Source organism: Thunnus thynnus, chromosome 10 (assembly GCF_963924715.1).
Source record: "Thunnus thynnus chromosome 10, fThuThy2.1, whole genome shotgun sequence".
Taxonomy (NCBI): Eukaryota; Metazoa; Chordata; class Actinopteri; order Scombriformes; family Scombridae; genus Thunnus; species Thunnus thynnus.
This window is the reverse complement of record NC_089526.1, coordinates 11,135,710-11,153,626: the sequence shown is the minus strand read 5'-3', so window position 1 is coordinate 11,153,626 and position 17,917 is coordinate 11,135,710. Positions and strand designations below refer to the sequence as shown.

Sequence of the window (17,917 nt, the reverse complement as noted above, 5' to 3'; positions counted from 1 at the left end):
TCAGATCCTTCATGGACAGATAAACAAAGGGGCATTTATCTTGTGTCTGCTGTGGAGAACCCAGAAATATCAGAGGGCAGAAGCTACAACTACATACGCACGGAGGACATGTACAGGTTCTGAGATGATAATCAGGCTCTGTCTGTTGATTGTTTTATCAAAAACTACTTTTGAACTCTACACAAACATTTTCTTATGTTTTTCTTTTTTTTTTTTTACAATTATGTACATTAATTGACCTGCATTCTAATATGTATAATATTTCCTTGTTGATAGGCTTGTAAGAATGAGGAAATGCTACACATGGAAAACAATGTTTTGGATCTCCTGATTGTACTATAACTAGTTTTATTTCTTTTTTAAACACACAGTGGCAGTGTGATCAGAAAACCTAGCTATTTAGTTGCTTGCCACTCTAAGAGGACTGGTTAATTGCTCCTGGGGGACTCTGTGTTTATGGTCATGGGTTCAGTCAGGGTTCTTTTCACTCATGATGTATTGAGGCAATGCAAGCCAGAAATTATTTTGCCCCCTTATTGATGGGTTTACATTAATATGCTGTAGTGTTTCTGGGGACTTTGAATTAAAATTTACAATCAACAGTCAGGCACTGGTCTCATTGTTGTCAGGATGTTTACCTATTGATTAAATGATCAGTGCGAACTGGTGGAGGTCTAGCTGTGAGCATATATTAAGCTGTAGTTTGCTCCCCATGATCTCTTACTTTTCTCTCTTATCATGACTAGAGAAAACTGCTATGATGGCAGTAATGTTGCTTTAGAGTAATGAACCTGAAAGGCTCTGTAACCCAAAAGAGATGACAATAAGACACATTGAGGCAAACATCAAAGTAATCAGTGTCTCTTTAATTTACAGTCTCTAAGAAATAAACAGTAACATCTATTAAAAAAGCAATATCCCCTAAGCAGGTAAACAATTATATGTGAATCTCAATCTGTGGGCCTGTACTGTACAAATGAGATAAGTGCACCCACAGCAAGGCACAAAAAAGTTTGTATTTCAATATTACAGGCAGTTTGCCAAACAGAGGTGAGCCTAATCCTAGACTTAAAAAGATATGTACTGAAAAAACATTATTATTCTAGGACTAGACTTAATTCTTGACCTACATATAAACTGCCCTGTGTTTATGTTTCTTACAAACTACATACTAATCAACAGATAATTTTGAGCCTCTTTTATCACAATGTCATAGTTGCACACAATGTGCATAATAGATTAAACATAACTGGCTGGAGAGAAGTTTAAGAACAGCAAATGAAATTCACATCAAAATCTGTTGCGATAAGAGGAAAGTCCTCTTTACGAACAAAGTCAAAATCCTGCTTTCCCAGGTACAAAAACTACAATGAATGTCTCAGGAGGAAAACATATAATCACTATCAATATTATACATTGATAAGTGGTATCCAAGATCAAGCAAATAGCTATTGTGAAGGATAGAAATCTCTGACCGCATATTAAATGTAATTAAAACAACAGCTAATATTGTAGATCTGTTGGCTGTTGTACAATGAAAGACTGCTGAGCGTAACCTTTGACCCTTTACAGTTTGGTCCCGTTGTCAGATCAGGGTCATTTGTAGAGTGCTGAATTGGCTAAACAGTGATGTTTTTATGTCAACAGTGCACTTATTGCTGTTAATAATAATCCAGGCAGGACACAGCTGAAAACAACAAAGCGACTCTATTTTTAAAACTCACGGTTGGGGAATTAAATTAGTTTTAAATGCATCTACCAATAAAACAATTTATCTGGTAGACTACTCAGAAAACAATTAATTTTCATAAGTATAAGGCACTAGCTGATTTGATCTTCAACATGATTTTATTCGAGAAAAGTGTAAATATTACCAAAACTCTGCATGAAAATGTGATCATATAAAGCAAAAAAAAAAAAGTGTAACAAATCCAAATTCTGAAAAACAGCAATTCACCCTTTTAACAGTGCTTCTACTAGTCATATGTGGTGTCCTGATGAAGGAAATGACCGTGTCAAGTAAAAGTAAAAGTGAGCAGTCCAGGGAGAAATAAAAGCATAGAGGTTTTTCAAGCAATAGCTGAGACTGAAAACATTTTAATCTGCATTTGTCAATCCGTTGTTGCGGATAAAATCACTGAGTCAGATCCCATTAAACGCAGAAGACAGTTAAGATTCTTAGATGACTTTGCTTTGATGCTCAAGTATTTTCTCCATTGATTTCTTCCTCTTTATGGTCCTGTTCTGTCTCCTCTTCCTGCGCGCCACCTTGTTCCCCGTTGGCGTGGAACTTATCGTGAGCCCATTTGGAGCATTTGCTGTTGGGACCTGCGGTCGCTTTGCGTATGATGAATCGTGCCCTTCCACGCGAGAAGTTCCCCCGTCCTCGCCCTCGGTTGTCCATCCACTTGCACTCTATCTCACCCTCTCTGTCATCGTGCTGAGTCAAAGAAGGAAAAAGGGATGGAGGAATTGTATGAGGCAGATTTGACTAAATGACGTGTATGCGTGTGGATGTAATCAGAAATGGGAGGCATTAATGAGGGAAGAGATCTACCCTACCAAGTAGTATTTTCTGCTCTTTGGAGTATATTCTGGGTCCCAGTCTTCACTTTTTGGTTGTATTGCCATGTTTGCAGGGTGACAATGTGAACTGTTTCCCTGATAATTTCCTCTGTTCCAGCCCCTTCCACGAATTCGTACCTGCTGTAAGTTGGGGAAAAAAAGACAAGGGATTGTAAAGAACCAAAACTTCCTCTCTTCTGACTTCTCTTCAAAAAAACATGAATTTGACTTACAAATCCTCCACGTGGCCTTCCTCTTTCAACAGGTCCAGGTGACTCCTTTTGATCCAGTCGGGCCCTGTTAAAGCCTTCATCTTTGAGATCAGATTTGTCATCGAGCAAATCATCTACTTTTTGGGAATTAGAGGATGAGGAAGACGAGGATGAACTGGAGCGAGAGCGCTTCTTCTTACTTTTCCTACAAGGAGAAATTTAACATGCAAATTCCCACATGCTCAGTTGTTTATCATGCATGTGGTTTACCAACAGTATTCAGTGTAATTGTGGATAGTCTCAAAAAATTCAGGGCAGTTGCACATACTTAGATCTCTTGTGGCATTTGGAGAAGTTTTCCACAGATCTCTCTCTACTAGAATCTGGGGAATCTCCCATATCTCTTCCCCGATCCTGATTATAATCTCTTTCATGGCTGGAATACTTTTTACGCCGTTCAATATCCAAACGAAGGTCCATTGGGTCACCCTTTTTTCCCCCGCCGTCCTGAGCAAATCAAAACAGAACAAAACGTCGTGGACAGACTTTGAATTAGCAAGTAGATGCTATCAGTCTGCTCTCAGCCAGCTGGTTTGTAAACTAAATAGTAGGGTCCATGGGTAAAAAGGGGAAAGACCTAGGTAACAGCCAGCTGGCATGAATAAAACCAAGCCATTCTGGAGTGAGTTTTCCAGTGCACTTTACGGGCCAAACCAGTAGTTTTGCATTTTTTTTAGCCTATTAACTAAAATCTCAACCATTTTCCCAAAACACAAGTTTTTAGATTCTTCTGCCATCAAGTCAGTTGTACCATAATATGGTATGAAAATCAACTTGCAAAGACTTTTCCTGCATAGGCAACTCATCAACATTTAGTCTGTTTTATTTTGTGTCACAAACCTCCTCATTGGTACATTTAAGTGCTTATGGGAAATGCCAGCAATCCACTGCTCAGCAGTAATGAACAGCACCAACATAATTAATTATCATCATCCTGCCTTGTTTGTCCTCCATGTGTAATACGACTTCCAGCAGCCACAATTTTAAATGTTGGAAGTCTCAGTGACAATGTGCATTCATGGCAATTTTTTAAAAAGTGTTTTAAAAACAGTCCCTGATGCTTCTCCTATTTCAAACAAGTTTTAAGTCACTGTTATTCTATTATCATACTATACTGATATGAACTGTGCCAATAGCTGTATGGAAGGTGGGAAACCAATCTAAAAACTTTGATGTATGCTTTGGGAAATAGTTGGTTGTAGCTAATGTATGTGCACTTTATAGATAGATTGGTTATGACATGCAAAACCTCCATCATGGAAATAAGAAGAACAAGGAGATACGGTTGTTCACGCTAATTTGAGTTTACTCAATTTAACGTTTTTTTTTTAGTAGTTTTTGCGCTTCATGTTTACAAATGTGTCATCATGTGTGTCCATGCGCATCAATAAAGAAATATTGTGAGGGTTTACTCAGAAAGTTAAGCATGTAAATACAAGCACAGGTGCATTTATTGCTTGCTGTTGGTTATTTCCGTTCCTTATTTTTGTAAAGGATACTTACGAAGACAATTTCTTAGAGTCCTTTGAACAGCTTGGGCACAGCAGCTTCCATTTCTGACCTTATTTGATTCATTAGCCTTGGTCAGGCTTGTGCCCACAGTATAACCAATTCACCATGTGTGGAGGTGATTTATATCAAACAACAAAGTCAAAGTGCCATATTTTGCATTTGCATTTCTTAGACTTTGAGCATCTCCCTTCAAGGAAAGCCACAGGCTTTAAGAGAGCACAGTCTAAAGGCATCTGGCTTGCTGACTGGTTTGCTGTTGTTTGTTTTTCCAACATACTTCATACTGCAAAATATTCAGTCACCTTGTAAGTGCCCTCCTCTGAGCTTTTCATCGCCTCAAAAAGTTGAGAGTGTTTCTTAAAAGCACTTGGTGAAACATCAATTCTCCTGTGAGAAAGGAACACAGTTAAGAAAAAAAAACAATTAAGATAATACAGGTGTCAAAAAACAAACATGTGAGACACATTGAACAGCAAACACAACATAAAACAGAAAAAGAACAGAAAAACTGGTGGGAAAATAAAACTGACCTCCACCGAGCATGAGAACAAATAAGCCAAGATAGTCTGTTGATTTTCAGGTAGGAAAGGTGAGAGAAATACCTGAAAGCTGTTAAAAGAGGAGGTGAAGCCACAGCACACTGAAGGTGAGAGGGTCACTCAATAGGCGACTCTACCTGTGTATCTCTGGGCTTTTTCTGGGCTTCATCATTTCCTTCTCTGCAGCTCGTCTTTGGTACAGGGTGAATCGCTCGTTTAGAGTCATTCCAGAAGATGGAAAGTGCTGAGCTGTACAGAGAAAGAATAAAGTGAAGTTATTTGTGCATCTCATTTCTGTCACTTTTCCATCCAACTGTGATGCCTTGTCAAATATGGAATATTCTCATGTATCTATCAGTTTTTTTTCCAATAGAGGCATAGTTAACTTGGGGTACAAATATTATTATGCACAGAACTCTGCTTTAATTACTCTGCTTTAAACAATTAATTGATTAGTCTATCTTTTCTTAAATAAGTCTCCAGACAATTTACAATATCAATATACTGTGTCACTATTAAAAATTAAAATCTTGAATAACTTCAATGGCCAAAGCAAATTAAAAAAAATGTAGTGCTATTGGAAATGACAGATGCTTATTTTAATTTCTCAAAAACTCAGACTGATCTGTGCTGTGAATAATAAGTGAAGACGTGGCTTACACAGAGAGGGCTCACCTTTAATGTGATGAACGATGGCGACAATGTGTTGAGCAAACAGCTCAGAGGGACTCCTCTGTAACTGGGCAGCCTGAACATGTTGAAAGATGGAGCGAAACTCCTGATCCCTTTTTGAGGACTGCACAAGATCCTGAGAAAACTGTCGCTCCTCAGCTAAAATATCAGAAGAGCTGAAAATGGGGAAAGGCATTTTATTTAGTCCCCTGCTTGTAAAAAAAAAAGCTATTAACAGAATTCACGTTGCCCTTTAATGAAATAAAACAACATTCAAACATGGGAAGTGGATGTGCAGTTAATATTACAAGTTTACAGATGTATAGATTGGACTGCAGATAAGAGTATAATGTTAATTGCTCACCTTAACAGGCTATCCCCAAGGAAATCCATTCTGACATTAAATTTTGCTTCCTGTTTTCTTGAGGACTTGAGAGGTGAGTCCTCACCCCTGATCATAAACATCTCTCTTTCGGAGTTCCTCCTTGGTGGTGGTGTAGGAGATGGGACGGTGGGAGATTTTACCACATTCCTGGCTTTACAACTCCTATCTGTGGACAGTTCCTCAAAACTTCCTGCTAACTCCCTTTTAGCAAAGGCAGCAGCAAAGGCGTCAAGGTCATTGCTAGCTACCTGTGAATAGGCCGCATTCTGCCATTTGCCAAAGCACTCTTCAAACATTTCTCTAGCCGAGTGAGTGACCTTGCTCTTTGGCTTAGAGGACTCATCCCCATTGTGCCGGTCTTTGTGAAGAGACTTTGAGTGGGGCTTTATTATCATCTCCTCCTCTTCCTCCGCATCGCCAGATAGAAAAGGAGAAGCTTTCAAAAAGCTGCTCAGAGACACTTCACCATCAGTGTCCTCTTTGTGCCTTCTTGACACTGAGTCAGAGATTACTGTGGATACTTTGCCGTTTACTTTCCCTTGCTCCATATCCACATCATTTTCTTCTGCATTCTTGCCATTTTCCCAAGAAGATTTAGCTTTTTTATTTTGCTCCTCCAAAAACCTAAACAATGACAAAGAGATAAAGATCTGTATCTAACTGGGCATGCTACTTGAGAGACAACTTAAAAAATGAAACTTGTGGCAAATTAATTGATCATCAAGGTTGCTTATATTTTCTCCAGGTCTTGGATTAAAGGAGTTATCTGACAAGATGTCTTATTAGAGCCTCTACAAACAAGACATTCTAAAACAGTTGTGACATATGAATCTCTTTTATCTATGAAAACAAAAACATAAAAGCATAAGATATTTCAATTTAAAACAACAATGTTTTTTCACAAGGCAAATATTTTGAATCCCTCTGAATTCCCAAATCTTACTGTATTCTGTTAAAGATCCAGTGTTTTGAATTTAGTGGCATCTAGTGGAACGGACTTGGTTTTAATCCCAGTATGTTTTAAGTTTATAATCACCTGAAAATAAGAATCATGTTTTTGTTACTTTAGAATGAGCACTTTATATCTACATAGGGAGCGGGTCCTCTTCAGTGGAGCCCGCCATGTTGCACCGCCATGTTTCTACAGTAGCTCAGAACAGACAAAACAAACACTGGCTCTAGACACCTTGCGTTTACACGCTAGGAAGGGGTGGGTGAGGGGGAGCTGTATTCAGTTGGTTGCAATCTGCAACCTCACTGCTAGATGCCACTAAATCATACATACTAGACCTTTAAGACAACCCTAGCTAACTACTCAAAGCTTGCAAAGTCAAGAAAATGCTACAGTAAAATTATTCTGTGGCCTAAAATGTGTATGTGAAAGCATCAAAGAACTAAACAATAATTCATAACATGTTATCAACTAAGTTTGCTAAAACAACATAATTTAGCTGAGAGAAGAAGAGTAAAATCAGCCTTACTTTCTGAAGGCAATGGAGATTGCTGTTTTATCTCCATCCTGGTATTCTTCGCTGGAGAAGAAGTCAAAGCTGGAAAGCATTGGATTTAGATCTTCCTGTGAGGGTTTTTTTGTAGAGGAGGAACTATGCACCGTCTGCCAGGAGGGGGCGCCATTGCTGATGTCATTTGTGTTTTTTGTGGAGGGACTAGACTGGTTAGCAGTTTGGCTATTCTGACCAACAATAACATCACAGCTTGCCAGAGGACTGGCTCTCTTTGGACTGCTGCTGCAGTCTGCCAGGCCCTGCCAGGGCCCCTCAGTTTTCCCACTGCCTGTACCTTCCTTGACATCTCCTGCGATTACCCCAACGAGCTCCGCTTGCTCCCCATCTCCCACTCCTCCCTTTTGGACCTCCTTGGAGGCCGAGAGATCCTCTTTCACATCTTTGGAGTTTTGGTTGGGAAGCAACAAGGATGGCCTGCATTTTGGAGAGGGGGATTGTGAGGAAGAGGAAGAATGCTGTGAGTGTCTGGATAAGGGTGAGGAGGATCGGTCAGAGTGACGAGACTGATTATGAGGTGGGCTTCCTGAGCGTTTCTGGAAGCTGTGAGATCGTCCTTGTGAATGGTTCTGCTGCTGCTGCTGCTGCTGCTGGTGTTGCTGGTATTGATACTGTTTTTGAGGATGCTGCTTGTAATTCTTCCAGTTGGGGCGGAAATTATTGTTGTTGTAGCCACCGCCCCCACCACCACGCTGGTAGCGTCCACGTGGGAAGTAACCCCGCCCTCGGCCCCTGAAATTGTATGGCCTCCGGAAGCCGCGGTGGTAACCCCGGAACTCCCGACTGTTCTGGTATCCCCTCTGATATTTCTTCTCCCGGTTATGAACTGGAGAATGAGATCTTGACCGTGACCGAGACCTAGAGCTGTGAAAGAATTAAGGAAAGACAGAAATCACATTATTAATTTCCAGAAAGAGACCAATACAGATAGAATAAATACATTTTTTTCTGGCTTCTGGCCCCAAATAATACAACACTACAACAAACTCTAAATAAGTTGAGTTCTGATACAGTTCCATTGTCGGGCAGATGCATGCATACATACACATTTGACCTTAAAATGGTCTTTTTCTGTTTATCAGTGTTCAAAAAAAACATTTAAAATCTACTTTGATTTGATAAAACATGAAAACTTCCAAGAGGGGTGAATACTTTTTATAGTCACATATGTTGTGCAGCCTGCTTAGTATACTTGAACTTACATTGACAAAAAAACAATAAAAAATACTACTTACTGTAGCAGATCGCCACTTTGAACCATTCTGTTCAGTTTTCTTTAACAGACACCAAACATGTAACAACCAAAACAGGCTAGCCAGTGGCCCAACATATGGAAGATCCACACCTCAATAACATAAATTTGCATTGCACAGAAGTGCAGATGCATCCGGCAGCCATACATCAGTTGGAATTGGTAAAACATATATTGGTGTATATAGGAGGGCTTCTTCATGCAGTGGCGGAGAATGAGGAAAAGCAGAGATTCATCAGTGTGGTGCTGAATCAGGCTGCAGGGTCAGACTAGTCCACATGGTGGCTCTGCTGCTCTTCTGCAATAAAAACTTGTGGAGCACTCCAGCCTGAACATATAACATCGTCTTCAGATTATGATACTGTATGTTCTGTTCTTCGAATCGAAAAAAACGATTTAATCAGCTCAGCATTCTCTTTTTAAGCCTGACCATATTTCAAGACAATATCCACAACTTTCTACTGGTATCTTGTGAGATTATGAATGTATCAAATCCGGTGTAGACGTCAAACTAGTTATGTTTTGCACGTATTTTTTAAACCACTACAACAGTCAATAAATAGAAAGTAACTAACTGCTTAGTCAGTTTATACATTAAAACTTTGTTGCATATAGACTGCAACTCAACTTTAGTACAGTATAGAAATGTACAAAAACAAGTCTGGAGAGATATTACAAAGTATACATTTGTATAAACAAACCAAAGCTTTAAAGCAAACACATTCTAAAACCCTATAAACACGCTCAAAATGCACAAAACTCACCTAGTGCGTTTTTTCATTGGAATACAGAGTGATTAAAGAAGGCAGCGCACTAAGCAGCACTGCACACCCACAGTGCGAGCTACAGAAACGGCATCTCCTCTGAACAGCTCTAATGGAACGAGGAGTCACATGGACCATATGAGGGGGAAAAAAAACTCCTACTCAAATCCTTTGACTCTGTGCTTGCCAGTTACAAGGGCTGGCCAATCATTTCAGAGAGGATTTATTAAAAGATCAATTAGACACAGATTCCTGTTAAGATCGTTGCACATAAATCGTTGCAGATATGAGCGTCTTCATCATGTTGCCACTTAAAGCAAGAATATACTATAGCTTCTCTTTTTAATCATATGATAAGTCACTGAGAAAAGTACTTTGATTCTGGGTCCCATTAAAGTATTGACTTAGATGATGGTGTATAAAAGCAAGGCAAAGTGACAGTAAGAAAGGAGTCACTATTAAGGAAATGTAGTGAAATAAATAATTTCTGGATGTAAGTGTAGATTTGTTGCTTTTGGGGGTGTTTGTGTGTGCATCTCCGTTTATGTACAACTCATGCAAATGTGTGCATTCAGGCTTACAGTACTAGTGGGACCACAAATCTATTTGCACATGTGCAAGGTAACTTCAGAAAGATTCCTTCCACGTCCCTTCTTTATGCTAATTTTAATGTGCTGCAACACTGCCAGGAAATGAGCTACCCTGCCATTTTACTGCCATGCCACAATCATGCTGCCAAAAGCAGCAGAAGCATCAGAGTGAGGCCACACTCTTTCTTCCAAATGCACATCATAGACAGCAGATAACCCAACAGCCAGGGCACTTTTATTTAAGCAAAGCAATGGAAAACAAATACTGCCCTGATAGGCTTGATAAAATATTTTCATATGCCACTGAGGTCAACTAATGTAAATCTTTCCCACGAAATGCAAACTGCAATAATATTCACTTTTAAGTAACTTCACTAACCGGCAGCTGAACTCTCTCTCAAACATCAATTTCCTCTGGACACAGAAGCCTTCTCCAGAACTTGGGTACGACCCAAATCCATTAATACTCTACACCAGCATTGATCGTTCATATGAGAACCAAACTAAAAGTCCAGGACAAGACAAGGTTTTATAGATAAAAACAACACATCTACAGCAAACAGGAAACCCTGATTATAACAGAATACAGAACTGCTTGTTGACAGTTTCCCTACTATCACAAATAAACTACCAGGATATGTAGTTTTTACATGTAAAATATTAACAGTGCGTTTCATTGTTAGTTCTTTCAGACAAGTTTAGATTTGACAGAATTTCAGTGGAAAAGGAAGCGGGAAACATGGGATGTGTCAAGAGTTGAAGTCTGTGCAGAATGAGGCAGCGCTTTGACTACTGCACCTGCTGCTAATTTCTCATTCTTCATGACGACCAACTTTTTTGGTTCACAGTCAATCACACCATAAGCCTAAGAGGGATCATTGCACTCTTTATTCATATGTACTGTATAAGACCTTTAAAGACTCAACAAATATTGTTATAATAAGTCTTCTCTGCCAAAACAGTTTGCTGCAGCAAAGGCAAGACAATGTTTTAATAGGGGTGTCTTTACCAATACAGGACAATACATTTGATCTTTACAAAAACACAATACAGGCCATTATTGTTAAGGAGGGTAGATCATAAGATGAAAATCTACCTGTAACGATGCTTCCTAGACCGGGATCTGGAGTGACTTCTGGAGCGAGAGGTGGACCGGGATCTTGACCGGGACCTTGAGCGGCTCCGAGACCGAGAGGCTGATTTTGTGGATCTGGACATCACTGCAGACAGCCCACCTCAAACTGTCATACAAAAGAGTTGCACATCCGAGTTAGGATTTTGATAAATGTCAGAAAACAGACAGTGCAGAAAATAATAATGGCTATCCACCTTTTTCAAGGTACCGGCAGCAAACAATGAATATTGGCATCTGGTATAACAATGGTCATGTGGAGTGAAATTAATATAAGGAAAATTGAGTCAAAAAATCCATGGAACGGAATATCCAGCAGAGATAAGCCATCGGAGATGCGCTTCAAAAACAGTCTTCACGCAAAAGCCGAGTGAAGTGACTGAACAGCTGTGAAAAAGGAAGGCAATCTGTAGTGGTGTAGGGCATCCAAACAGAACCAGTTTTATTTAGTCACTGATCATTTGCATAGAGGGCAGTCTTATGTCAGTCATCTGACTACTTAACTATTGAGCCAAAATACTAATAGAAAAATACAGTTATCAGTAAGATGTGTCATACTTTTTTCATATACTGTACATACACATGGTGATTTACACCATAAATGAAAACCGATGATAGAAATGTTTGCGCTTGAGTCTCTGTCCTCTGTGTGTATAAGAAAAAACAAGAGACTGTTCAAATATGATGGAAAAAAAAACAGGATGTTCAGAACTATTTTTCGAATGAGTCAGTCTCAATCTATCACTGCATTTCTTTGAAGGATCAACCAATGATGTGACAAGTCTCAGTCTTCTTTGAAGCTTCACCACTAATGCACACTTAAGCCTTATTTAACGTCTTAATATATATATATATAAATATATATATATACACACACATATATACACTGTATATTTTCCATTTAGTTCAAACTTGGAAACTCTAACTTTCACTGAGAAAGTGACAACTAGAGAAAGTTAATGATAACAGGATTTAAGTATTTATTACAAATAACTGCACAAACCATTTTGAGGAAGCAGTTTAAGACCATATTATGCTGTCTGTCAAGGAGAGCAGGTTTCAGCTCCATTAAACACAGTGCTGCTATGTTTAATGGACCATTAAAGCACTGTTAGGACTCTTGACAGAAGATTTAGCACTTAAGTATAATTTTAGATATACAACAATCTACACTTTGCTGTGCAGTAAATTTGCTCTCCTTGAAAATGTATGCTCATGATTAACTATTAACTACTTTAATTATTTAGTTGTCAGTTTGCTTGGATGTTTTGTATGTGTCATTGTTAGAAAAGCACAGGTTACTGTAAACTTATATGACTAATCCAAAGATAATACTTATACCCCCCTCCAGCCACTAGATTGATGGGAAAAAAGTTGATTTGCTATGTAGCTACCTCACTCTACCACATTTGCTTATGGTTAATGATCTGCTGTTGATGCTCACTTTGGACTGTTTGTTCAGTGCACGCAGACCTCAGTAAACTTCTAACTTCAAAGGCTGTTTTTTTCTCTTCTCCTCCAGGGCTCCACATGAATACTTCCAAAAAAATTAATACAATTCTATAGCAGGAGCATTTCGTTCTCTCCAAGGTCCACAAGGCATTATCTGTGACATATGATCCTCTGAGTACAGTAAATGCCAGGGATCAAATAATTGATCTTTCATTATGAGAGTGATCTTCAGGGACTTTGGAAGGAGGAAATTGCCGAATACACATGACAGGGATTTCAAAACCAGCGCACGCTATCACATGGTGGTCCCAGTGTGTATCCTTGCTACTATTTTGGAGGGTATTGAAATGGATCCATCCTCCCCCCGCCCGTGCTCTATGAACGTCCCACTCTCCTCATTCCTGGCAGCTTGTTGTTTTTGGCTTTCAGAGAATAATTTCCTGAAGGTCCAGCCTCAACAATTTAGCTTACTGAGCACATTTCAAGAGTGGCATTCATATGTGCCCATTTCCAGCATGTGGTAACCAAACAATGAAATACATGAATTGATGATTGACTTGATTTTTCTTTATATACCAAAAGAGATTGGCCTTGTAGGCAATTCTTGGGGAAAAGTTTCATTCTAATAGGTTTTTTTGAATTTGTTGTAGTTGTAGTAATAGTAGTAATAAAAAGGTAATAAAAAGTAATAAAAGGTTTTATTAAGCTTTTTGTGGTTTTCTGTTATTTTTATACTGTTATCGTGTCATATATCTATGGTCAAAGGTCCAAAACTTGAGACGAACTTTTGTAAAAATGCTCCATGACAATCAAAAGCAGGGGCTTCAACCTGCTCTCAACGCTTCGTTTGCAATGTTACCTACTTCCTTCCTGATGTTGACATCAGATTGTTCATGCATGTCCACAAACGGACATCCGTTTCATAGCCTTTGTTACTTAGGCTTTCCCATGGGCTGTTTGCAATGCATATTTGAGAAGTTGACATTTTGAAGTGAAATCCTTCTACTACTCTTTGTTTACGTAGCCTCCTGGAAGTTGCCAGCGATAGCTTCTGGACGCTAACCAATCAGAACAGAGTGTCCTCATTGGGAGGGTGGCCTTAAAGAGACAGGCGCTAAAACAGCCTGTTTCAGACAGAGGCTGAACTGAGGGTCAGCGTAAAGGACCAGTATAAGATAAATAAGGTTGGTTTTTTTTGTTTGTTTTTTTTAACTGTAAATCATGCAAAGGGTTTCCAGTAGAGCCCCAGATTATAAATATAGACCTGAAAATGTGCATGATACCTCCCCTGTAAAACCACTACATCTGTGTTTCAGACATTTTCATAAGGCTGACAATAGTTTCAGATAGTCGGCAGAAACTGTATACAAAACAGCTATACAAAGCTAAGGTTCCCCAACCAAAGTGCCCATAGCATTATGACTGCTTTATTACCACAGAGAACCTTATTTTGAACCTTAAAGTGTGACTGTATGTATGTTCAGTACATGTGTGTAAGAAACTGGTCTCTGCCTTCTGTGTTCAATATAAAAACTAGATGGTGAAATTGAACAGTGGGATCTGTTTCTATAGACCCACTCTGAACGCTTGATTGATAACCAGCTGCAGCTGCACAGTGTGTGGTCGGCAGCCTAATCACTGAGATTTCGGCCTGTCAAAAAGGCTGTGGCAAGCTTGGTCTTTAATCACTCACTACTGGATTTGTGCACACAAAAGCAGTTACTGACACACATGCACACAAATGCACACACACGTGTCTTGCTATACTTGTGAGGACTCTAAATTGATTACATTTTTTTACCTAATGACTGCTTCCTCTCCCTTCCTATATCATCCTAAACCTGAACTAACCACTTCACCCACTGCCAACCTCATCTATGTACCCATCAATCACTGAAATGACATGACTATTAATGACCTCCACACTTGTCAACACTGTATCAAATGCTACACTTGATAACACAGTCACAAATGGCCCCAGAGTACCAAGAAAAACATCGTTCCAGGTTGAAAGTTTAACTTCAGTCATCGTGGTTTCAATCTTTTATCGAGGACATAAATCATCAGATGGGGGATTTGGTATGAAAAAAATCATCATAAAATAGAGAGTACTGATAAGTGTACTGCCAGTAAACCCAAGATAAACTTTCCTTGGTTGCCTTGAAAGTGGGACAAAAACCAGGAACAAGACAGTATTAACTGGAACAACATATAAAACTAGAAAAGTGGATCTTACATACAGATTAATGCAAAAGAATTGTTGGAAAGAATCAAAATAATACAGTATGATGAAGACATAGATGCATTTTGAATACAGAATGGTTCTCACATGGATAGAAATTCAAGAACATGCACACACACACGATTAAGAGTCCCCATGGAGCAGAGAACGACAGCTGTATAATCCTCATCACCTGTTTATTTCATGTAACGGCAAAAGTAGCTCTAAACAACAATAGTCCAGCAACTTGATACATTGCTCAAAGAGTACAAGAAGAAACACTCCACTCAATCAGCTGGCCTATCATTAAGACCGGGATGCCACAGTGGCAGCTGGAATCACATTTGCTATCTTTATGTGCCCCTGGGACACCCGCTCACTATTTCAGAAAAGCCACAGCAACTGTCATTGGCACAATCTTGGGTTATTGAAATATGGCCGTGCCTCTTACTTTTCCCTTAAGACACTTCACATGCTGAAGCAGTTAATGGATAGCAAAGCCACCGGCAGGGCTGTGAAAGACGAGATAAACTGTACAGCTTCCTCCTCGGGTGATTAAATGAAAAACAACTGCCTCTGAATAGCCTGTTTCATTCACTGAAGTCTGGCTTTTCATTGAGTTTTGTTCAGGTCTTAAGGGAAGCTACTGTTAACTAGTAGAAAGACAAACAGATGACCTCACACAGAGATTTCGTGCAACATTATTCTTTGCTTATCACTTAAAGTGACAGGTGAGAACCCCATTCAACTTGGCAGTGAGCTTGGCCACAAGTTAAATGATAACATGATCCCAGTTTCAGCTAACTTTTTTGACTATTTCTAAAAGGATTTGTGCCTCTTTTAACATTCAGTTACATTTGAAATAATATTTACAACAGTAATCAGCACTGTCACACCACTGTTTGGTTTCTATGATACACATTCAGGCTACTTTTGACTGGAAAATGACACAGCATAGTGTCACTGAGGCATCCTCACACCAACATGCTTCTCATCTGTCTGTCATCACCATGTTTGTGGAACTCTGCTGCATACAAGAGGGAACTCATCAGCTAAAGGTCCTGTCTATTTTAGTCAGTTGGGAACGGCCTGGCAAATGATGAGTTATAGTGCTATATTTCCAAAATACGGACAGTTGTCATTTGTGTTTTGGAGTCTCTGGATAAAGCCGGAGACGTGATTGGTGTTTATGTTGCTGATTATGAGTGGCATGTTGTATAACCAGAAGACTTTCATTTCTACTGTGGAGGCACCGGTTCATTTAATTCAGTGAGGAGTGAGACAACCAAGTTTTTTTAAAAGTCACATGTAAATGTTGCTATTTTTATGTTTGTCTGAAAAGAAATGACACAACAGTGTTTAAATAATAACAGCAATGTTTAAGACACATACACATAGCAAATTGATTCAATTATCAATATATACTCACAAAAAAGATGGCTCAGACAAAAGTGAAAATAAAACTAAAGGAGTTGTAATGCTACTTCAGTACACACCAGCATACTTAAACACAGACACACCTTTTTCATTGTGTGTGTATTTTCTGGCAGTTGGTGTTTGTTAAACAGGATTGGCTTCAACCAGGATCCTGTAGCCTAACATGAAATTGCATGATAATGTTTTCAAACTTTTTTTGACGTCAGTGGACCCCTGAAATAGATTCACATTGGACCACAAAACCCACTTAGATACACATTTACAGGAAACACGTGTAGCGTCAATTCTTGTTGCTATATATGACTTGGTAGGTTTGTTCCAGGATTTCAACTGTTTACTGTAGGTGGAGGTTCAACTTAGTAAAACATGCAATCACAACAGTCCTTCTGTCATTGGGCTAACCGCTAAAAACAGCAGTCATACTATTGGTAAAATTAAACAACTCATTTTACTGAGTTACCCCTTGAATCTTCTGGTGGTCCAAGGATCCACGATGGAAACCACTGAACCACTGCACCATTTTCAAGATATAAATGTTGACTCAGCATCTCTGCTGAGCTTCCAGCAAATTATCCAACCCTGACTTCACAGATATTTTCATTACATCCATTCAAGTGATATAAATGTGAGCCACATACTCCAAATGATCAGAGCCAGTGGGTCATGTCCAGGATGGGACACATCCTGGAGATTCCTCATGGTCATCATATTGTATGCATGAACCTACTTTATGATGCTTCAAACAAGCAGCAAGGGACAAATAAGAAAATAAATACTAAATCTATGAAGAATAATCCCATTGAGAGAGCTTTCAGAACCACGGCTCCCTTTGTAGCTGTCACTAGTAAGTAAGTGTTGTTACTTTTCCAGTCGGTAGCCTATTTGTTCCTTCCTTGTTCTCTCCACAAATGCAAATTTGTAGCAAAATTTGGTGGCAATGATATTTCACACAGTAGCATTTTGGCATTATATGATTCCTGTGCTTAACGTCCATTTACGCCCCGTTTTTCATGCTGCTTCCAGTGCAAATACATTATTTTCTGTACATTTCCGCTGTCAAGCAAATTATTGCCACAAAATCAACAGGGTAAAAAAAGAGAAATAAAAGCTACCCACCGGTCGGCGTTGTCGTTCAGTGTTGCTGCGTCACATTCAGGCACCGCGCTGTAGTATTGCAGGAATGAGTTATAGGCAATTTCTCCCTGGTCTACTGTGTGTTTGTGCTGTTGTGCCCAACTTCTGTCAAGTGTGTGTGTGTGTATGTGTGTGTGTGTGTGTGTGTGTGTGTGTGTATGTGTGTGTCGGCTGGAGACAGTGTACGGTGTTCAGAGAAAGGAGGTGTGACCGCTCCGTGCAGCTCAGATTCAGATTTCCTTCCGCCTCAGTCCGTCACACCTTTCGCTACATCGCACTGAACGAGAGCGGCGTTCAGTAGCCTAGTAGAAATACAACAGGCTAATAGTCCCGCCGCCTTGGAATGACATCATTTTGCCCAATAACGAAAAGTCACTGTAGTTACCGTATGAGTAAAGGGAATAGACACTGTGTGTGTCTGTGCTACACAGTGGTGTTTATTATAGCGAAGTCATTGTATTCCTATT

General features: G+C 39.4%; 1 protein-coding gene across 4 annotated transcripts; it reads right to left on the bottom strand.

Moving 5' to 3' along the window:
* Positions 1-845: 845 nt before the first annotated feature.
* On the bottom strand, positions 846-17,656 carry thrap3a (thyroid hormone receptor associated protein 3a). Of its 4 annotated transcripts, none has more exons than XM_067600919.1 (11): positions 17,433-17,656; positions 11,171-11,315; positions 7,427-8,332; positions 5,925-6,569; positions 5,564-5,736; positions 5,026-5,137; positions 4,652-4,736; positions 3,106-3,284; positions 2,799-2,982; positions 2,563-2,706; positions 846-2,440 (listed from the first exon to the last, which is right to left on the bottom strand). In XM_067600919.1, exons 2-11 carry the CDS (start codon positions 11,290-11,292, stop codon positions 2,201-2,203), a joined length of 2,790 nt encoding a protein of 929 aa, XP_067457020.1. In that variant the 5' UTR covers positions 11,293-11,315; positions 17,433-17,656; the 3' UTR covers positions 846-2,200. The 4 variants fall into 4 exon arrangements, with proteins under 4 accessions (XP_067457020.1, XP_067457021.1, XP_067457024.1 ...); XM_067600920.1 differs by lacking the exon at positions 17,433-17,656 and adding an exon at positions 11,404-11,621; XM_067600923.1 differs by lacking the exons at positions 11,171-11,315; positions 17,433-17,656 and adding an exon at positions 9,485-9,632.
* Positions 17,657-17,917: the final 261 nt, after the last annotated feature.